At 45.7% G+C, this 23,249-nt stretch overlaps 1 protein-coding gene across 4 annotated transcripts in view; it reads left to right on the forward strand.

Annotated features, from left to right (window-relative positions):
* The window catches only part of ADGRL1 (adhesion G protein-coupled receptor L1), a 151,817-nt gene that overhangs the window by 111,303 nt on the left and 17,265 nt on the right, over nucleotides 1-23,249 (forward strand). For 3 of the 4 annotated variants that reach the window (XM_056851003.1, XM_056851011.1, XM_056851019.1), the window contains exons 5-11: nucleotides 11,411-12,211; nucleotides 16,264-16,578; nucleotides 17,111-17,214; nucleotides 17,353-17,538; nucleotides 18,496-18,534; nucleotides 20,064-20,247; nucleotides 23,092-23,214. In XM_056851003.1, the coding sequence (XP_056706981.1) occupies nucleotides 11,411-12,211; nucleotides 16,264-16,578; nucleotides 17,111-17,214; nucleotides 17,353-17,538; nucleotides 18,496-18,534; nucleotides 20,064-20,247; nucleotides 23,092-23,214 (1,752 nt within the window). Of the gene's footprint in view, nucleotides 1-6,001; nucleotides 6,270-11,410; nucleotides 12,212-16,263; nucleotides 16,579-17,110; nucleotides 17,215-17,352; nucleotides 17,539-18,495; nucleotides 18,535-20,063; nucleotides 20,248-23,091; nucleotides 23,215-23,249 lie in introns of those variants that run through there. The other variant, XM_056851027.1, reaches the window with a different exon arrangement.

Raw genomic sequence — 23,249 nt, forward strand, 5'->3', positions numbered from 1 at the left:
TTCTCATTTTGTATTAATATTGTATATTATATTACTTTAATGAACTAGATTTTTTCAGTTTGGTTTTGAATAGTTAATATCTGACTACAAACACCTAGTTAATAGTAATTGGAAAAACTGTCCTTCATGAATTTGTCTAATCCCCTAATAAAGCCATCTTTATATCTGATGTATTTATAACCCTGTTCTCAGGGTATGGCCTCACTGGCAGAAACCCATGTTGTCAGTCTAACATCTATCTAGTCTGCAGTTCAGGCTGCTTGTACGCTGGCAACATGCCACATGATCCCGAGTGCCATAGACTGGCATGAATGCTATGCCAGCATCTTTATAGTTTTGGAAATAGTTTCTATATAACTTGCACCATAAACTATTTTCAGAAGTATTCACCTCAGCACCCTTCCTTCTGCTTCCTGCTCTCTTGTAACAACTGCAGCAAAGAGTGACACATGAACACACATGAAGCTGCCTTATACTGAATCAGACCCTTGGTCCATCAAAGTCAGTATTGTCTACTCAGATGGGCAGCGGCTCTCCAGGGTCTCAGGCAGAGGTCTTTCACATCATCTACTTGCCTAGTCCCTTTAACTGGAGATGCCGGAGATTGAACCTGGGACCTTCTGCATGCCAAGCAGATGCTCTACCACTGAGCCACAGCCCCTCCCCTGTTATTTGTAACAATATGTTATTTGTAACATCTCCATTTTATATCTTTGCCTGCTTTTATCCTTGACATTATTATCATATCCTCCAGATTACTCATAAGCATGCTGCTTCAAGCCTTGCTTTGAGAGAATGCATTAAAGAAACTAAGGTTAGAGGAGCTTAACTCTCTTACAGCCCATTCCTGAGGTTGGGGACCGAATGGGCATAGGAGGTGGCGTGACCCCTATGCCGGCATCCGCTCCACTTGTGCCATGCAAACTGGCATAAGGGCACTTATGCTGGACCCCCTGGAATGTGGTGGCAGCGTGGCTCTCGGACACTGGCACGGCCCCCAATGGCGTCCTCCCAGCGCAAGTCCTTGTGCTGGCATCCCAGGAGGCATTCCTGGGGCATTCTTGGGAGGGCGGAGCTGCTGTTAGGCAGCTTCGAAACCCCTTTCACCCCGGGAATGCCCCCTAAAGCTATAGCGGTGCTGCATCAACCTTTTTGGTGGCACAGCATCACTGTTCTCTATGGGGCTCCCCCCCTCATTTTGGGGTTTTTACAAATACCCCCCCCCTTTTTTTTCTCCTCCGGCCGTGAAACCTCATTGGCGGCATCATGGCTGTGCCGCAGCCACACCGTCCCCGGCCACTGCAGCTCACAGGAATGGGCTGCTATGTTGCTTTCTAAAGTACTTTTTTGTCCATCCATCAGTCTCTGTACCACTTTTTACCACTTCTGGCAGATCTGCCTAGCCCCGTCAAAGCTCATCCAGGCAGATACATAACCTAATCAATCAGATCTCTGAATGACTCCCTTAAAGATCAGGATCATGTCCTGGATGCTTCATTTTTGCCCTTCTGTATTCCTCTGGCCATTCCACTAAGATACAGCTTGGAAATATAGTTAGTAGGGGAGAACTTCTAATATTTCCTGAGGCAAGTGGCATTCTGAACCTGATCCCACATAATGGACTATGGAGACGAACACTCCCTCCAGCTTCATCAGCAAACAAAGTCTCCTTACATGGAGCTGAATGGATGCCATAAAAGATACTGTATGTATACAGTTTCCCATGCTTCTCAATGTAACAGTACACTTCCTCTCCGGTGTGAGGCTGGGTAGGTGCCCAGTATGATTCAAAACATCTTTTCAGAGGAGAACTTATTGGAGACTATATTATATGAAAAGTAATATTTGAATCGAAAGTGGAGTCCAGTTTCTGTAAGACCACTGGCCTTTATGGATTAGTAAAAGCAAAGATGCTATTTGAGAAGCTGTGTATTTGCTTAATTTTAACTGAATGCATAGCTCCATAGACAAAATGACAATACTCTCTATGAAATGTTGCAGTGCTTTTTGTTTGGGGGAAGCTCCTCCCCCTTCCAACTCATACGTATGTACAGATTATAGCTTTTCAAAGACATGGAGGCACTACTGCAGCTAGCATTGCCCACGTTTTATACTTCAGTTCTGTTTTGCAGTGGACTATATTCAAATCAGTTATGCATGTTTTTTATAGCCCTTTAAAATATATTTCAGAAAACACAAGTCTCCAAAAAACAGATGGCATTATTTTTAAGGGCTACTCTTTAAAAGCACCCATAGTGAGTAACACCCTCACTCCACCCAGTGTCTACAGACTCGGAACTGCAAGTTTGTAAAGATATTTTTTAAATGAAAAGATGAGTACCCATCCACATTTATGCTCCTCTAGCTGTTTAGGCAATTGCCCCATAGCTGTGAAATAGAGCAGATTCCTAGTCAGTTTCACTGTAGGAGCCTGGAGAAGCAGCTGTAGTTAGGAATAGGAAACTATAATGAATAGGATTCCCCTTCCACTAGGGGTGCCAACCTCCAGATGTTGGCTGGAGATCTCTCGCTATTACATCTGATCTCCAGGCGACAGAGATCAGTTGCCCTGGAGAAAGTGGCTGCTTTGGCAATTAAACTCTATGGCACTGAAGTCTCTCCCCAAACCCCAGTTTCCTCAGGCCCCACCCCCAAAATCTCCAGGTATTTCCCAAGCTGGAGCTGGCACAGCTCCACAGCTCCTCTTCCTTTTCCATTATATCTGTACAGCTGTTGAGCTACTGAGGCAGGGCTAGTACCACAGGAAAGGAAAAGTCAGTCCTCTGGCTCCATAGAAATAGTTGTGCTCGGCCACAGAGGGCAATGTTTTATTACCAGTATACTATTTGGACTATGAACTACATGGAGATAGAGTTGCTCATGATTTGCCTTGTATCTATAAAACTCCCACTCCTGGCAAGTCTCTGGTTGCCAGGAGTGGAATCAGACAAAAAAACTCTTCCTGAGAGGCCTGGTGGAGCTGCTGTCGGTCAATGTGGTCAACAGAAAGATAATTGGAGTGATTCTTTAACAAGGCAGCACTTTATACACTTGCTTGGGCATCAACAGCTACATGGCTGATCGGACCAATTAATTGGTTGGGGGGGAGAACTAGACAGTGAGTAACATTTACGGTATAATACAGGTTGACTATCCCTTATCTGAAATGCTTGGGACCAGGAGTGTTTCAGATTTCAAGTTTTTTTGGATTTTGGAATATTTGCATACACATAATGCCACTTTTAGATCCTTCTACATATGTCAAAGTATCTAAAAGGATGGGACCCACATCTAAACCCAAAATTAATTTATGTTTTACGTACACCTTATACACATAGCCTAAAGGTAATTTTATACAATATTTTTAATAATTTTGTGCATGTGGGGCATCATGGGGAACCTGTTGTTGGTGCAACCGGCCTTCACACGTGCCATTTGATTACCCCTTCTGGGCATTCAAAAAGTTTTGGATTTTTGAGCATTTTGGATATTGGGTTTTGGGATAACCTGTACCTATTATGTGGTCACCAAAACCATAGAATTTATCCAGTGGATTCTGAATCAGGACAGAGGAAAACAATTGTGGTTGGTATCAGTTTATTTATAAGTTGTGGTGAGCTGGAAAGATGAGACTTTTATGGCCAGGATAGGTCAGCCTTTCATCTAAAGTAAGGATGGATCCTGGGGTGTTTTTGGTTTCAAACTCTCGTTCTCTTCCTTTCTCACTTTTCTGCTTGCTCTCCCTCGCCCCGCTCCTACCCTCCCCTCCTTCCAAATTCTCTCCACCCAAGCCAAGACCCCCCCCTTTTGTGTTTTGTTCCTTTGTCGTCCTTTCTGGTTGGTTTTGATTTCTGACTTTTCTTCTGAAGAGCAGTGTCGCCGGCACAAAATTAAAAAAAACAATAACTGTAAACCTCAAAGTGATCAGATGATGTAAGAAAAGAAATGATGAGGGGGGAAGTATCATTACCACCACCAAACCCAACACACAGTCTGCCTTGAAACCATTCCAAAGTGGGAGGGGCTGGTGTTTGTTGGGCTGGTGGGATGATGGGAGGGGAAATTTGCAGTTTAAGAAAGAAAAAAATGGTTTCTGTAGGGTGGGGGGGTGGGAAGAAACAAAAAGCAATTTAATCTCTTTTCTCTTTTTTTTCCTTCTTGCACCTTTTTTTTTCAATATATTTTTCTTCTCTCCCTTCCGATGCATAAAGTAGAAGTGGAACAGAAAGGTAAACAACAACATTACCACTGACCCCCCCACCCCTAACCCAGCACCTTGTTTTTTCTCTGTGGCCATATTTAATGTGACCTTCCTTTACCTTTTCTCCTCAATCCTTCTTCTCCTAACCTCCCACCTCCCCTTCCCTCGGTTTTCCAAACTCTTCTCTCTTTGGTCTCACTAATTCCAATTGGCATTCCCCTCCCCTTCCAGAAACAAAGCTTCCAATAACTATAAGAACACCCAGTAAATAAAGGAATAATGCAATCATCTAATAACCACCCTTCCAAGCTTCTCCATTTTCCTTGTTCTCACATGTGGAGGGGAAGCACCATTAATGTCTGGACTATGGCTGTCCTCTCTCTGGTTTTGCTTCCTTCAGGGGAAATACACTTTTCCAAACCGTTCTCTGTGTCTTTTATCATTCAACTGATTCTCTCTGCTCCTTTCTTCACGTTTCCATGGCAACCAACTGGGTACCTTGGCCTACCTCAACCACTACTTCTCTCTTTCCTTTTTGTAATTAAAAAAAAAAATCCCCAATTCCTGATTTTTAAGAGGTGCTTTAAAAAAATTGGGAGGTAACATATAAAATTCTGATAAAATGCAGAAAAATATTGGGAGGGTATGTTTTCTTTTTTTAATTGTTTTTTTATTTTGGTTACTAATTGGGTATTTTCTACTAATTCTTCTGGGAGTTCTTGCAATTTTTAGATCCTTCTACATATGTCAAAGTATCTTTTTTCATTATGTTAAACTGGTATTAAGCAGACTGTGAGATCCCAGTGGAAATGTATACCCTTAAACATAAGTGAAAATAAACGCTACTGCACTCAATATGCCTTCTTTCCAAGCCTTACTTTCAGGATCATGATATGTAGTTCGAATTAAGTGCTTTTTAGAAATCAGCTGTTGGACAGAATAGAGGCCCCCTCCCATATTTAATATGCTATTGTTTGTGGATTGAAATGTCAGGAATATTCAGCGATACGCATTAAGTGGCACCAATTTGCAATAATTCAGAAAAGCAACTTTAGTCAGATATGTGGATGAAACTGCAGATCCATTGTTCGACTCGGGATCCATTTTTCAGTGGGAATTTTACTCTGAGCTTCTACAGTTCTTTGGAGAAAATTCCCAAGCTAAATTTTCAACTGAGGTGTCATAGTCACCCCCCAAAAAAATTATTTCAACAGTCTTGAGGAGCATTTTCTTAATTCTTTTGCGTGCTCTTCTGTCAAGGTGATGTGGAAAGCAGGCAAACCCATAGAAAATAACACATATAAATAATTTATTCCAATTTACTAACCACTTTGATGTGGACATTTTTTTTTATTTTCTTGCTTACTGTTTTGTTTTGTTTCTTTTAAAATTCCTGATCAATCCTGGGTGATTTTATTTGGGTTCCCCCCCTTTCCTTTTCTGCCTATTTTTTTAACGAAAGCTGCAGTCATGATTACTGGCTCTGTCTGTTATTGGTGGAAGATGGGGGTGCTGAATGAAAGAAGGGGGTCAGTCAATGTATTTTTAATTTGAACTTCTTGGCTAGATCTGGAGGTAATATACCTAATGTAAGTACCAGGAGTCACAGCCATAAACAGCCTGTCTAAACAAGGGACAAGCTGCCAGGTTAGCACTAGGAATCCAGCAAATTAATTTATTTCAGAGTATTAAAACTCAAAAGCCAGGCTTGATTCCACCCAACCCATGTCTTTCTTCCTTCTCTCTCTCTTTCTCTCTCTCTTTCTGTTTAGTTTGTTCTAAAAGCTCTGTCTTTTTTTTCCCTGCATTGGTTTGGAATTTTTTTCCCAAGATTGGGGATGGAGGCATATACTTATACTTTTCTTTTCCACAGGTTTCCATGGTTTTGGATGTGGCTTTTTACTGATTGTTTCCTTCTCTGTTTCTGACATCTTCTCCCCCTACCCCAGAGCACAGTTACCCCCATCCCGACTTAGAAGGCTGAGTCGACTCTGCCCCATCCATGAGGGATCGGAACCAGTTAACGCTTTGTGCTGTCCCCCCCTCGCCAGCGCTTCATTCTTTAATGGTGTGTTTCTCCTCCCGCTGCCAGGAGTCATCCATCCCACCCCGCCAACCCTGATGGGAAGCTGGGCTGAGCCGAACCTGTGAGACTCCATGAAGCTGCTTTTTTGGCAACACCGCCAGGCAGGTGTTCCCAGCTGCCAGGCAGGACTAGACATCTAAAAGTCCCCAGATTTTTTCACCCGTGCCCTGTTCATCTGCACCTGATGTTCCTAGATCTCACTGTGTTATTCATAGGCAATGAGATTCTGCATGAACACAACACAGACATAAATATGGGGAGAGCATACCAGTGCATAAATAAACACAGATAACATGGTAGCAGATACATTCGGCTAGATGTGTGCATTTGGAAATTGAGGGCAGTACATTCACATGAAAGAATACGTGGTGAGGAGTGTGATATATGAACACACAAAGCCAACTTTACATACAGAATGGGACAATTGCACAGACTCATATGCATATGAAAGATTAAACACATGCGCTTGATAACATAAACTCAAGCACACAAACACGTGCCCATTCAGGTGCATGCGCAAACTTGCCACACAAATACAAATGCACGAGACACAGAAGCCACTTCAAGTGCTTCAGCAAGTTGGTGTGTTATAAATTATTACATGACATTTACATGCTCCTATAAGCATCCCCAGAAATTGGAACATGGCTTGGCCTCCAGGATCATATTCCACATGTACACCAAATAGTCACCCTGCTTTGGCTGCCCCAACTGCAGCCTTTGCACATCTACAAAGCCTGCATGAATCAGGGCGCACATTGAGGAAACCAGTCTCGAGGCTTTCTTGCCTATTCATTGTTGTACTTTGCAGGCAAGAGAGCAGCTTTTCATGGGTCCTCTCTGAATGCTTTGAAGAAGTAGCTGGGATCAGAGGAAGGCGCCGCACAGCCTGACGGCCTCATACCTCTCATTCCCAACCAAAAATCACTGACAGCTTTAACTTGAAAAATATGAGATAAGCATATGCAACATGCATGGCCAGAATAGTTCAGCGAGCTACATCTAGAGTTACTCGGATGGTGAAGCATTCAGAGGGTTGCTTCCCCTATATCAGAGGATGGCGCACCACAGAGGTGGTACAAACATAAGCTGAGAAGCTATGGCTGCTGGAACTCACAGGTTCAGGCTCCAGGCCCTGGCTTAATTGTAATGATCTTTCAGTTCCAAGCTGTTTCCCTTAAGCATGATGTGCAGGGAGAATTGGACGGGTATGGGCATGACATTAGATGGGTTCCCCAGCCATATGGCTGCTTTGGTCCTGCAGGGAAAAATGGGGGAGGGCTGTACCGACCGGGTGGGATTCAGTCACCTTCCCAGTAAGGAAAAAGAACAACCTTCCTTTCTGATGGAAAAGAGCCTTTGCTGGATTTATACAACATGAGTTTATCAGAGAGCTTCTCGGTGGAGAGAATGATAGAGCGACGAGACAAGACACCATCCACTTTGACCCATTTTTTCAAGAACTCCTCTCCCAATATTCACTTCTGGTCTTGAACTTTAGAGTTCTTCATACGTCTCACAGTAAAACCGGCCTTAGGCCTTGCTCTAGCAGAATGCCACCAAACCCAACAAACTTTGCTCTGTTCTAAATTCTTTTTGGCTAGTAGTGGAAAGCAGCTTTTGCAAAACAAAAACAAAAAAGCAAACTAACAAATAAAAATAGTACCTGGACAAGGTCTCACTAAAATGAAAGTGACAATAGTACAGTCGCAGCATAACCCATAGTCATAAAAATCAAATGTCTGCAAAGGCCATCATTTACACTTAAGTGAGTCTTGAATGATTTTTTAAAAATATCTTATTAGGAAGACTCATTCTGGCAAATCCAGATGGGGAGCTGTATTAATCTATAGCAGCACAATAAAGAAGAGTCCAGTGGCACCTTAAAGACCAACAGCATTTATTCCAGCGTAAACTTTCCTGGAAGTTTTCTCACAAAAACTCGTTCTAGGATGGGTAGCTCCTTATGCTGTCCTATAGTGGACACGAGCACCCTATTCCCAAAAGAAGCGTATGTACTTCAAGTGATCGGGTTGTTATCATTAGATACACATTATGGGTCTGTAACACACACAATGTGATGTGTGGTATCTAAGGAGCCCCCCTATCTCTGGGCCACTTCTGGTTCTAGAGGAGGCTGGAGCCCATCAGTTAGGAGGAGGAGTCTGGCACCCTGAACTCTTTGGGGTTCTAGACCCATCGTTGTTAGTCACTGTGAGTTCTCCCTGCCATATGCCAGTTTCCCCCCGTCCCCACAACTGAAGTTAGGAAGTAGAATTGGCCAACAATTGCAATGGCAGAAAGGTTATTAATCAGAGTGATTTATTATTACTGAGAAGGGTGCAACATTACATCTCCATAGAGACCAAAACACTGTGAACAATCTTGAGTGAACTCATCAGGTGGCTGATTCAGCCTTGCTTTTTCTTCCTGGGGTTACTCGGGAACAGTGGCCATTGGACACAGCAGGCACAATCTAGCATACAGTTAAACCCACATAAATCCCATTGTTTTCAATGGAACTTAAGCTTGCTTAACTGTGGGATAGATTGTGTACTGTTTTGCATTATCCTCCCCCTTCATGTAAATACTTAGACAAGAATGGATCAGAAGCACATCTTTGTCCAGTCTCACTGGTATGGCAGCCTATGGTTCTGCCTGGATCCAGGAGAACAATGAGGGTTTATTAATACATATTGGCGGGTGCCTGGCATTTTCAAAATCCATGGCTGGTGCCAGTCTCTACCTTGGATCTGCCATTAATTTCTGGAGCTCTCCTCCTCTACTTCCTGGTGTGTTCTGACAAAGTTTGATGTTACTGACTCCAGCCAGAGTCTCCATGAGCAGAGTCAAAATTATGCCCAGCCCAAATAAGCTTCACTGCAAACCATGTCCGGAGTGACATGGCGCATCACAGAAATCGTGCGTATTTAATAGAAGGCAGAGCAGAGAATTCACTTCTGCGCCCACCAAAATCTGCTCCAAGACATTCTGGGACAGATACCCAGTCCCAGCAATACCTGGGCTCCACTGCAGTGAGAAATCTATTTGCTCCCACAGAAAGCCTACACCCAACAGAATCTGGGCTTCCTGTGAATCAGGTTCCTACTGTACTGTCAGGTTCCTTTCCCTTGAACTATGATATCAAGCCAATCTAGGTCTCATTTTTTTAAAAAAAATGCACTGTATACCATTTAAGGCTTATAGCCTAATTTGGGTTTGACTGCTTCTTTATCTGCTGTGTGGCTACTCCGTGACACTGCACGCACTGTGCTGGAATAGACAAGGTGAATTCTCTGCTACGATGCCGCTCTCCTCACCCCCCCACCCCTCCCCTCCTTCCACCACTAAATGCTTTTTTTTTCTCCCAGCCTTGCTCCAGCTAACCAGAGGCAGACACTTGCAGAATGGCTAGCTTGAATTGTCTTCCTTTCAAACTTTTTTTCCTCCTGGCTTTTCCCAAGATTCCAGGCTGCCAACCAAGGTGTGGGTGGAAGGGGAAGGGTTTTCCTTTCCCATCTGCCCGGGTTTCCCTCCCACTATTACACTTCACTTCTTCACCACCCTGCCATGCACACTAGTCTCATGTCCCTTGCTGATCTGAATCAAACCTGGCTGATAAGTTGCTCCAGTGGCACCCAGGATATGGGAAGCAGAGGCTTGGGGGTAGAATCATCCTGCCCGCCATGATATGGTTAGTTCTTCTTTCCAGAAGGGGGCCGGTCCCTCGACTAATCGACAGCTCTCTGCCTTCAGGGATTTAAAATAGTTTCTTTCAGCAGGAAGAGGAAACACCCAGTGTTTTGCACTCAGTGGGCTTTTAATTGGCCAGACATGGGATTTTAAATGCTTGTGTTTCGTTCTCCATTCCTCTTCATCTATGTTTTGATCTGTATGCCAGTACAGGAGGTTTAGGGCTAGTTGCTCCTCATTTTTCCTTTTCCCCGACAAGAAGGCTCTCTAGGGGAGTTGGGAACCAGGGCTCCCAGGCCCTGCCCTCAGCTGCCTCACCGCTTTCTGTTTGTAGGGAATTGCATTGGGCTGACTTGTGGCCCTGAGAGGATATTTAGCTGCAATTCAGGGAAGAGTAATGGCTATTAATACGCCATTGATATCCCTCTCTCTCATCTCCCATTCCAAGAAGGTAAGAAGGATTGAAACGGCTATTTCAAGAGCCTTTTAAGTTACCAAAGCTGAATTGGGAGCCCCTGAGAGAAATGAGAACAAAAAAGAATCCAATGCAAAAATAGGTATCAGTGTTTATGCCAGCGCAGAGTGGGGTTTAAGTGCTGCATGGCGGCTGGTGTAAATTAGCCTTGGCCCATGGAGCAGGTAGAACTGGCAGATGCTTCTAGACCCGCCCCCATGGAACAGAATCTTTGTGGGAGTGTAATGGAGCAAACAACAAACATGTCCCTGCTCTAGAGAGACCTGTAGGCTACCCAGACCCAGAGAGCAGGCGAGCACACAACTGTTCAATAGATCCCTTAGGACAGACAGCCTTACTACTCCTTACTTTGTTTTTGAAACTCTGATCTAACATCTTTTACTTCCATACCATTAGGATGTAAACCCCCCCATTAGTTCCAATGGAGAGGATCTAATTTAGATCTCATGAGGAGTTAGCTCATGTTAAAATCTGTAGATTTTAACCTTTCTTATGCTGACTTCCGTAGAACATGTGGCCTAGGAATAGGGGTTAGAATTGTCAGTTCAACAGCACTCGGGCTGAGCTTTCTGCCACTCAGATTTTGGCAGGATAATAGTCGGACATCTTCAACTTAATGCAGCAAAAGGGGAGAAATAATTTGGAGCCCCTCAAATTCCATGTCAATTTGATCTGGAGAAAATGTTTCTTTCCTCTGTGATGCTTACCTGCCCCCAGTATTTATTTAATTTGTCACCGAGCCGTCTCTGCTCAATAACAGATAAAAGTCTCATGATTGCAGCTGCTCTCAAAACTCAGCGCTGATTTCACTTCTCCTGCCAACAGCCTTTTACAAATTTATCCTTTCTTCTCTCTCTCTTTCTCTCTTTCTTTTTTCTCTTGTTCTGTCACATTCTCTCTGGATTTCCCCCCCTTTTGCCCATTCATCCTTTCCTTTCCCTCATCCCCTCCCTAGTATTCGTTTGCCCGGGGACGCTGCACAAGATCCTGGAACCTACCTCGGCCCATGAGTCAGAACACCAGTCTGGAGCTTGGTGCAAAGACCCCCTTCAAGCCGGAGACCGAATATACGTCATGCCATGGATCCCGTACCGGACAGACACGCTGACCGAGTATGCTTCATGGGAGGACTACGTGGGCGGCCGACACACGACGACATATCGCCTGCCCAACAGGGTCGATGGCACCGGCTTTGTGGTATACGATGGTGCAGTCTTCTACAACAAGGAGCGAACGCGCAACATCATCAAGTATGACCTGCGGACACGCATTAAGAGCGGAGAGACAGTTATCAACACTGCCAACTACCATGATACCTCGCCCTACCGCTGGGGGGGCAAGACTGACATTGACCTGGCTGTGGATGAAAATGGGCTGTGGGTCATCTACGCCACCGAAGGCAACAATGGACGGTTGGTGGTGAGCCAACTCAATCCCTACACGCTACGCTTTGAGGGCACGTGGGAAACCGGCTACGACAAGCGCTCGGCATCCAACGCCTTCATGGTGTGCGGAGTCCTTTACGTGGTACGCACAGTTTACGTGGACGATGACAGTGAGGCAGCCGGGAACCGTGTTGATTATGCCTTCAACACCAACATGAACCGCGAGGAGCCCATTTCCTTGACCTTCCCCAACCCTTACCAGTTCATCTCCTCCATTGACTACAATCCACGTGACAACCAGCTCTATGTGTGGAACAACTACTTTGTCCTGCGCTACTCACTTGAGTTCGGCCCACCTGATCCTAGCACTGGTAAGACATAGCTTCCAAATAGTGCTGTTGAGGAGGGGGGTGTTGGGGAGGGGGCACTAGTTTCTCTAACCATGTGGGCGTAAAATGCCTTCAAATCACAGCCTACTTATGGCAACCCCAACAAAGGGGTTTCAAGGCAAGTGAGAAGCAGAGGGGGTTTGCAATTGCCTTACTCTGCAGAGTCTTCCTTAATGGTCTCCCTTCCAAGTACCAACCCATTTAGCTTCCAAGATCTGATGAGATCAGGCTGTATACCATGCTGCCTTTCTTCCCTTTTCTAACCATAGGATTGTCTAAAATTTTAGGGGACAAAAATAGCAGTGCTAATTTGCAGAGATCCCCAGTTCTTAATATAGGTACAGTATTGTAAGTACAGCATCCATGATCTTTGTAGTATTTGTAGTTCTGTTTTAAAACAAGCTGGGAATGTACCAGGCATTGTGGGGGGGGGGAACCATTTGCCAAACCCCACTTCAGAAATCTTCCCATCCATGGTTGCATAAGCTCTCACTGGCTTGAGCAGGCTAATTTCCCCTCCCCTCTTTTTTTCTTTAGCTGACTCAGCTGCCCTGAATGTTCTGTGCTTCTAGGAGCATATTCAGTCCCCATTAAACCATTTTTTAGTTGCTTTCTTTCGGTAAATTTACAAAGTCATATATTCCTAATATTGTCGAAGGCTTTCACGGTCAGAGTTCATTGGTTCTTGTAGGTTATCCGGGCTGTGTGACCGTGGTCTTGGTTTTTTCTTTCCTGACGTTTCGCCAGCAGCTGTGGCAGGCATCTTCAGAGGAGTAACACTGAAGGACAGTGTCTCTCAGTGTCAAGTGTGTAGGAAGAGTAATATATAGTCAGAAAGGGGTTGGGTTTGAGCTGAATCATTGTCCTGCATATATTCCTATTTACCTGAGCAATCCTCCAAACATGTTGAGATCCTTACCTTGTCCATGGATGGCCCAGTTTTGCTGCTGTTGTGATTGGCATGGAGGGCCAGGCACTTAGATATAGCAATAATGCTAAACTTATCAACAGGCTTTCACAAAATACACATCACTTAAGATGGCCACACTTTGACTTGCGCTAAATGCCAACCAAAGTGCATCAACTTAAGAAGAAGAAGGGTTGGTTTTTATACCCCACTTTTTCTCTACCTTTAAGGAGTCTCAAAGTGGCTTACAATCGCCTTCCCTCCCCCTCTCCACAACAGACACCTTGTGAGGTAGGTGGGGCTGAGAGAGTTCAGAGAGAACTGTGACTAGCCCAAGGTCACCCAGCAGGCTTCGTGTAGGAGTGGGGGAACCAACCCAGTTCTCCAGATTAGAGTCCGCCGCTCGTGTGAAGGAGTGGGGAATCAAACCCGGTTCTCCAGATTAGAGGCCACCGCTCTTAACCACTATACCACGCTGGCTTGTAGATACGCTATAAGCAGTTGCAAGTCATTGAGTCAGTGGCTTCCGCCAACTGCTGCTACTCGATATAGCTGCTGTCTATCAGATTTCAGGAAACCTTCAGCTATATCACAGCAAGAGTAAGGCTTCAGTCCCAGGGCTGGCTTTCTGAAAATATCTCTCATTTTGCTCCTTTGCCACACACAGGTCTTTTGATTCCCGTCATACAGTAAGCATCAGAGAACCTACTCGGCTCAATTCAAACTCTCAGTGCCCTCAACAGAGTTAGTGTGCGCCTGAAATCCTGACAGTTAACATCACGTGGAGCTTAAATTGACACAGATGGATTGTCTGATGTGCAGCATTTGGCAGAAGTCTAGAGTCTACAAAAACTAATTCCTTGAAGATGGACTGAAGGAGTGGGGGAGGGAAATCCAGTGCTTATTTTAGCCAGAATAAAATCAAGATCGGCTTTGCCCAGGTGCAGTGGCAGATCCAGATATATTTAGAACCACATGTAGCTAATTTCCTTCCCTTCCTTTGTCTGATCACCCCGACTCAACAATTGCTGTCTGGGTATCAGCATTTGAGCTTATTCTGTGGGTGGGTGGATGAAATTCATCCCTGACATGAATGCAGCACTGACATGACATGAATGCAGCAACTCAACTATGATTATGTTTGCAGGCAGAAGCTGTTTTTAGGGTTGGGATGAGAGGAAGATAAAGGGCCAAACTAGTTGAGCTGCTGGGAGATCTATGAAACGGATCTTTCTGTTTTCTGTATGTTTGTTTTTTAATGGAAATAGTAGCCGAGCAGGATCTCCGTTTGGTTTGAGACAACATTGAAGGTGGTAAAAGGTAAAGGTAGTCCCCTGTGCAAGCATGGGGTAATTCCTGACCCATGGGGTGACGTCACATCCCTATGTTTCCTAGGCAGACTTTGTTTACGGGGTGGTTTGCCAGTGCCTTCCCCAGTCATCTTCCCTTTACCCCCAAAATGGATACTCATTTTGCCAACCTCGGAAGGATGGAAGGCTGAGTCAACCTTAAGCCGGCTCCCTGAACCCCACTTCAGTCGGGATTGAACTCAGGTCGTGAGCAGAGCTTTTGACTGCTGTACTGCAGCTTACCACTCTGCGCCACGGGGCCAACAACATTGAAGATGGAGGGTTTTTTTAAACCTTACTTCCCATGTGTGGCTTCACCAGCTGAAAATTACCTCACGCACACACACATATGTGCTGGTTTTACCCTTAGAGGGGAGAAAGGCACCCACACTTAGCCTTTCCTTGTTCCCTCCTAGGGCTAGGAACGGCCCGGAAAGGAGGAGGGTTGCAGTCCACGAAATGTATGGAGGAAGGACTACACCTTCCTGGTTCCTGTACTGTGGCCCTGGTCCTAACAGGGACCCCACGCACAACTGCTTTTTCCATTTCGAAAGCGCTGGGAAGATCTGTTCCTGGATCTCTCGCCATCACGTCCAGTTTGTTACCTAGATTCTTGCCGTAGAAATGAGACGTTGCCCTTTAAATCTGAAGACAAAGCAGGGGTAAAGGCTGCTGTGGCACCTCTCTCCCGTTCCTTCTGCAGTCTTGTTGTCCGTCCCCCTTCTTCATCTGCTATGGTAAGCAGATTTCCAGGTGTGCCATAGGACAGGTGGGAGGGAAGATGACAAGATTAAGGAGGGAAAGGCTAGGAGAAACCTGTGGCTGCACCTTGCACAGTTTCAACTGGAGATTTAAAAGGCAGTGTCCGGGGTGAAAAGTAACAAGGCTGGTTAGGTTAAAGAGGAGAGGTGGTTACCTTCAAAGTTAACATGTTCTCGCTGAACTTGTCGAATGGCAATTAAATTCAAATTAAGCATTTGTTCAATTAAATGCAGTATAATCTTAGGAAGCTTTGTCACAGTCCATTGCACTCAATACTACCATTTTAAAATTTGAAATGGTAAGAATGAAGATACAGCTCTTCAGGAGGGAAAGTGTCACATACTTTAAGGAGGGGGAGCGACAGTCTCTCCCATGCAGTATACAAGCCAAGGGGGATAGGAAGGAATTGGCAGAGATTTGTAAAGGCAACTGGTCTGGGACATAAGTAAGGTCCCAGACCAGTTGCCTTTACAAATCTCTGCCAATTTGTATGCTTGCCAGAAAGCTATACTTGCCAGAAAGCTATACTCTGCTACTCTGAAAGTTCATTGTAAGCATTCTAAATTATGCAAATTATAGTTTCTACAAACGTTCTTTATTTGATCTAGTGACTCAAAAGCAATATTATTTGGTTTAGGAGACACACATTATTTTAAGCATAACGGCAGAAGTAATTTTGAGAGGGCGCCTCTCATTAAATATTGCAATGACGACAACAAAAAAGCCAAGAAGAAGAATTACTGTGACTTGTGAGATATTGGCCAGCAGTAGAAAGGGGTCAGAAAACTGGTAGTGAAGTCCAGAGGAAAAAGGAAAGAAAATTGAGCCCCAAGGATTCCTAATTGGAGATCATCTTTTCTAGTGTGATGAGATGCAGAAAGGGCCTTTGAGATAAAATCCATATTACTGTGTGCACAATGTGAAATAAACAAACAAACTTGGAAGCCAAAAGGTGGAACCGTGGAGACATTTGTGTGCAGGAGGGAACCTCTCTAATTGCTTTTTCTGTCTTACAGGCCCAGTCACCTCGACACCAATCAGCACGACAACCACTATCCGTCCCACTACGGTCACCAGCACAGTCTCGCCCGCCGCCACAACCACAGCTCGCCAGGCGCCCCTCACCACCCACCCTATCGGGGCCATAAACCAGAAGGGAACAGAGCTACACCCAGTCACTGCCTTAGTACCCAGCACCCGCCGCCCACCGGCGAACAATCAGCACACTTCTCCAGAGCGTTTCTGTGAGGCCAAGGAGGTGCGGCGAGTCCAGTGGCCTGCCACTCAGCAAGGCATGCTAGTCGAAAGGCCTTGCCCTAAGGGCACCCGAGGTAAGCTAGCCCCCAGCGAAGATATTTGACGTATGTCCCAACCCCAGAAGGATCTCCTTCGTGTGCTGGAGGCGTGTCCAGTTGGTCAAATGGGGAAAACGAGGCCTCTGGCAGAGCACGTTTTCTCCGTTAGAGGAAGGTAGTCAGCAGCTGGGGGTTGTCAGGGCCTTGCTCATGATCTGCTCCCATGCCGCTCATCTAAAGTAGACTGAGGTAATTTGAGCTTCTCCTATGGCTGATTCGCTTACTAAGCTTCAGCAGTTTGAACAGTCGTGACTCCGTAGATAGCAAATTCAGGAGGATGAGCGGCTCCTTCCATCCCTTGCTAATAGAACTCTTCTGTTAATTGCAGAGGTACTGAGCCATTATCCTTGCTCTATAACCTTTGCCGTATTCATCAGATTGGAGAAGTGAGCCGGCTTTGGGTGGGGAAGGGTAGGTGGTGGGTATGTGCGTACAACCAGTCTATGTGTGCATAAGCAATCGGTCTCTCTCACTCTCTTCTCCCATACCCCTGCTCCCTTATTCACAGGCATCGCTTCCTTCCAGTGTCTTCCTTCCCTTGGAATCTGGAACCCACGGGGTCCTGACCTCAGCAATTGCACAAGTCCATGGGTCAATCAGGTGGCTCAGAAGGTACCGTTCTTCTAGTTTATTGCGACGACGGTCAGTCGGGCATGTCGTACTCAGAGTAAAGGGTCAGAATTCACACCTGCACCTCTCTTTTCTGCCAGACTCAAGCCAAGTCTGCATTCCTGTCCCCTTTCTTGGCAGATCAAGAGCGGAGAGAACGCAGCCAATATCGCCAGCGAGCTGGCCCGCCATACCCGAGGGGCCATCTACGCTGGAGATGTCAGCTCCTCTGTCAAACTAATGGAACAGCTCTTGGACATCCTGGATGCCCAGCTCCAGGCCCTGCGCCCCATTGAGAGAGAGTCAGCCGGCAAGAACTACAATAAGGTGCGTGGCATAGAGGACGGTTCTGGGGAGCCCGATCTTACAGGGCTCTGCGTCCTCCCTTTGTACCTCAATTCGTCCGTTAGTCAAGTAGTCTTAGGAGTTAGGACAGAAATTAAATAGCTTAAAGTTTTATTCCTGCAGTGATGAGGGGGAAATGTTACCTATTGGATTTCTGCTCGCTGTGCAGCTTTTGAAAGCACTGAAACCACCCCGAGTAAACCATGGGGTTGAATCAATGAGTGTGGAGGAAGGTTGGGGCTCCCAGAGGACTGGGAACTGTAGTCACTTAGGCACAAAAGGATATAGCTGAGAGGGAAAGGGAAGGGCTAGAAGCCAGGAGCCCACAGCCATATGCTTCAGGTGACCAGCAGTATCTCTGAGGTCACCCAGCAGGCTTCATGTGGAGGAGTGGGAAATCAAACCTGGTTCTCCAGATTAGAGTCTGCTGCTCTTAACCACTGCACTACATTCACTTCAATCTTTTACGTTTGCTTTGTAACATAAGAAAAGAAACTAGAAAATAAGAATAAGAGTACAAAAATAAAATAACGTGTACCATTTGAATTCCAAATGCCCAACAAAATCCACCTTTTGTATTCAGAAAATGTTTTTTGCCTCCTGGTTGACTCAGCCTTCCATCCTTCCAAGGTTGGTAAAATGAGTACCCAGCTTGCTGGGGGTAAAGGGAAGATGACTGGGGAAGGCCACGGCAAACCACCCCGTAAACAAAGACTGCCTAGAAAACATCAGGATGTGACGTGACCCCATGGGTCAGTAATGAACCGGTGCTTGCACAGGCGACTACCTTTACCTTTTACCTTTTGATAGCTGCTTATGGGCCCCATAACACCTGTCACCGTGGGGGCTTCCTATCGTAATTCTGTCCTAATCAGTTCTTCCCTCTGTTTCTCCCCCTGACCCACTGCTTGCTCTGGGTATGGATGCTGCATTCTGCAGATGCACAAGAGAGAAAGGACGTGTAAAGACTATATCAAGGTGAGTGTGAAACCCAAGTAAGAACTGTCCAAGAAGCAAAGGGACCACAGCTGTGGATCTTGGGAAGCATATGAGGCTCAGTTGGCTTGATACTCAATTTGCAGAAGGGCAATAAGCAAGACACATGGCTGCCATCCAGTGAAACTGTTCTGGATTTATATCCCCCTCCAAAAAAAAAAAAACACCACTTCCCTGTTGCATTATTTTTGTCATGGGGCTACTCATCTAGCACCTCCCACCCATAGAAATATTCTGCAGGACAATAACCAAGACACATTTCTCCCATCCACTGAAACTGCTCTGGATTTATACCTCAGGTGTGAGATCTTGGAATGGGCCTCCCAAATGGAGACCCTCCAACACTAAATTATGGAGAATTCATATGCATTTGGTTAAATAATCATGTCAGGCCTCTATCACTTCAGTTTAATGTGAGAAGCCCCTTATCAGAAGTTGTCCCTGATCAGAAAATTGCCCAAAAAAGCATAAAAACTGGCCACTACGTTGATGTGTCTTTACATGAGGGGAAGTGCAGACAAAATACTACCCTCACAGGACTGAAGGCTTACCCAGAGAGTATGAATGTTATCCTTTGGCACTAGGCTCCCAAGTCCTGATTCCATATACCAAAGTACCATATCCAGCCTGTGCATAATAGATAATAAATGCAGCGAAATAGCCTTGTTGCAGATTAAACATATTGGTCTTCATACAAACATGCCAGGAACACAGCAGATGCCCACTCCATAGCTAGAGAGAGGAAATCGGTTCAGTTCAATTAATGTGTTTAAAAGCAAAAAGTTTGCATACTGTGGAGAACCTCTGTGAGTTGGAGGAGTTAGATGAGTACTAAAACAAAATAATGCAGTGAGGAAGTGCTTAAAGTGTGTTGTTTTACACCTTGGAAGCTGTTTATTTACCGTAGGTCAAAGGGAATATCCAACAGGCATGCATCATGTGCCATGCACACAACCACATTACCCACATCAGTGGCATGCCTAGGGAATGAATTTCATGCTCTTGAGTGGTGAGGGAAATGCCACACTCCTTGTAACAAAAATGCTCAAAGGAAGACAGCGCATGTCACAAATAAGTAAAACCTGTGCATTTATTGCATGAAAATAATAATATGAAAAGATTGTTGAGGTTGCAAAGATGCTGTAGGAGAGGCCGTGGCTCAGTGGTAGAGCATCTGCTTGGCATGCAGAAGGTCCCAGGTTCAATCCCCGGCATCTCCAGTTAAAGAGACTAGACAAGTAGGTGATGTGAAAGACCTCTGCCTGGAGAGCCGCTGCCGGTCTGAGTAGACAATACTGACTTTGATGGACCAAGGGTCTGATTCAGTGGAAGGCAGCTTCATGTGTGAGCTTTACCACCTCACAAAGTCACATATCATTTGGCAGCCCTGTAGGTTCTAAGGGAAGGCAAAAGGGAAGGAGGCAATTCAAGGCCTAAGAGAAGGTGTTTGAAAAGGAAACAGGCAGGGGTGTGGGGTTTCTCCATCCCTCAGAGCTCCCATATCATTCCAGGCTGTGGTGGAGACAGTGGACAATCTCCTGCGCCCCGAGGCCCTGGAGTCCTGGAAGGACATGAACGCTACAGAGCAGGTGCACACAGCCACGATGCTGCTTGACATCTTGGAGGAGGGGGCCTTCTTACTGGCTGACAATGTCAAAGAGCCGGCCCGCTTTGTCGCTGCCAAGGATAATGTGGGTGAGTCTGAGATGCCTGGCCTTGATGTCCAAGAAACAGGGAAGGGCCTGCTTGGTGCCTGCGTGTAAAAAGAGCTGTGTCAAAGATAAACGGTGAAAAGGAGGTGCTACTGTTACCCAAAAAGAAAGAGAGAGAGAAATCCTTGAGTTATGCCTACTGGAACTATTTTTCTTTGCATCCACTGCATCCAAGATTCATTTAGTGTAGAGTTTCCCAAAAATTTTGAGTCATGGAGCACTTTTCAGAAGAGAAATTAGTCACAGAGTGCTAATTTTCACCTAGCACCTATATACTAAACCGAATGACAGTAGTATTTTTCTTTCCAATCTCTTCATGGAGCACTAAGAGATGTTTCATGGGGCACCAAGTGCTCCTTGGAGCACAGTTTGGGAACCTCTGATTTAGTGAATCCCCCCAAGGGCTGGGCTACATCGGTTACATGCAGTATTGGCCAAACAGATTTCCTATACAGATATTGCATCTATGTAGGAAACTGCATGCCCTCTCCCTACTCTTCACCATACTCATACCCATACCATTACCACCTCCTAACTTCTGGGGCTGATTTCAAGATGCCAGAAGATGTCCAGAGCCACCATTTAGGTTCCTCTAGGACAGCAACATCTGGGGCTTTTGCTACAGGGTGTTCTGCTCACCTAAAGGACCTGCACATGCTAGAAGTCCAGCATACTGACAGGCTCCTCATTACTTAATATTATATGTCCATGTCTGTTCGTGTTCAGGAGATATTGGTTGGCTCTTATACAAGAGAATGAAATTGTTCATTGCAGTAATTGGCATAGACCAGGGGTGGGGAACCTTTTTTCCGCCAAGGGACATTTGGATATTTATAACATCATTCACGGGCCATACAAAATTATCAACTTAAAAATTAGCCGACCAAGCTCCAAGCAGGCAGCTGCCCCAGATGACACACACACACACACCGGCGCGGGCAAGCAGGCAGGCATCCAACCTGTGGCGCACTTGCCCACCTGGTGGCACAGGATGGTCTGTTGCACCAGCCAGGTGTAGCCGTCCAGCCGCATGCCGGAGTTACTCCTGCTCCTCATGTTCGGGGCTGGATTCTACAGCTGACTCCTGCTACCTCCACCTGCAGGGATGAAATGAGGACACACTGGCTAAGAACTCCCCCCCCCAGCACATTCTGGCCCTGCCCCCTTTAACCCCTCCATTGTTGCCCCTTCCGCCCCCAGCCCTCTTGTAGTACAGAGGGAATACGTTTCTCCATGGCCCGAGTGGGAAAGGGTTAACACAGTTTCTTGGGCGATCCTAGCATCTCCATAGCTAACGACTCTTCTGCAAGGGGGGGAAAGGTTACTTTTCTCAGCAAAACAAACTCACATCTGCCTTGAATAGAGGCTATTCCTGTCTGCAGGAGGGGGCGGATCACCAGTCTTAGATCCTTCTGAGCTAGAGATCTGCCAGGACCCACGAAGGGCCAGAACAAATGATTTCACGGGCCTTATACGGCCCCTGGGCCTGACATTCCCCACCCCTGGGAATGTCAGAATGACTCTGAAATTGTGGCCAAGCCTGTTGAAGGTGGCGCCTCCCACATGTTAGGCCTTGGCTTTCCACTTGTTGCCCTGACCTGGGTGGCCTAGGCTAGCCCAATCTCATCAGATTTTGGAAGTTAAGGTGGGTCGGCCCTGGTTAGTATTTGGATGGGAGACCACCAAGGAAACTCAGGGTTGCTACATAGAGGCAGGCAATGGCAAACCACCTCTGAACGTCTCTTGCCTTGAAAACCCTACAGGGTTTCTGTAAGTCGGCTTTCCTCCATCACCACCACTTATTAGATACAAACAATTAGTAAAACTATTGACAAAACCTTTCAACAGTGTTATTCATAGGGTTACCAGGTCCCACCAGTGGGGGATGGGGGGGAGGTAGGGTTGCCAGATCCAGGTTGGGAAACTCCTGGAGATTTGGGGATGGAGCCTGAGTAGGTCAGAGGCCTCAGTGGGGTACAAAGTAATACAGTCCACCTTCCAAAGCATCCATTTTCTCCAGGGAAACTGATCTCTGTAGTCTGGACATGAGGTATAATTCCAGGGGATCACCAGGTTCCACCTGGAAGCTGGCATCCCTAGTTATTCAACCCCTTTTGGTGACAAGGATGCCACCTAACAAGGCATCTTTGCTTGCCTAGAACTCTTGGAGAATTTGGGCAATTAGGGTTGTGAAATTCTGCGTAGAGAATGTCAGCAATTATCTTCTGCTCAGCTTTAAAGTGACACCTTACCCATACAGGAAAACTCCAGAAAACGACATTTAATTTCTGGTACCAATTTTAACCAAAGCCTCCAGAAAAGTAAATATTAAAGGCTGGTTTTCTGTCAGTGCTCTCCTTTTTGTCACTGCTGCTTCGGTAAAGTGACCCCCAGAGCAGTGGAGAAGAGGAGTGAACACTAAAACGGCAAAATCGCTCAGACAGTTTAGTCAACAAGATGAAAGCAGCAGTTTATAAATGAGTAGAAAGAACAAATCAAGGCAAGAAGCAAGCTGGAATGCTAGATTCCTACCCAGAACGGTTGCACACTAATTCACCATAGTGACGAGTATGAAACGCAGCAGATTATCCCCAAACATAGTGTTAACAGTCACAAAGCAGAGATGGAAACTTGACAGGCCCAAAGCACACTTTATGCAGAAGAGCGAGGATATAATTAGCTTGAAATGGCATCACCCCATTTTTTGTTTCAGTATTCCAAGGATACGGTGACAGACAAAGAACCTCATGCTTTTTCTGCTAGAGAACATAAATCTTAATATGAAAAAGGATAAGAAAATAACCTGCTCTCCTCCCTCTTTCTGCAGTGCTTGAGGTGTCTGTGCTGAATACAGAGGGGCAAGTGCCAGAGCTCATTTTCCCACACGATTATACCACCAGAAACTCCATTCAGCTGTCAGCTAACACCATCAAGCAAAACAGCCGTAACGGTGAGTTGGAAATCAGACTCCGGGCTTGGGGTAGA

The sequence above is a fragment of the Euleptes europaea genome, chromosome 1, assembly GCF_029931775.1.
Source record: "Euleptes europaea isolate rEulEur1 chromosome 1, rEulEur1.hap1, whole genome shotgun sequence".
NCBI classification, from domain to species: domain Eukaryota; kingdom Metazoa; phylum Chordata; class Lepidosauria; order Squamata; family Sphaerodactylidae; genus Euleptes; species Euleptes europaea.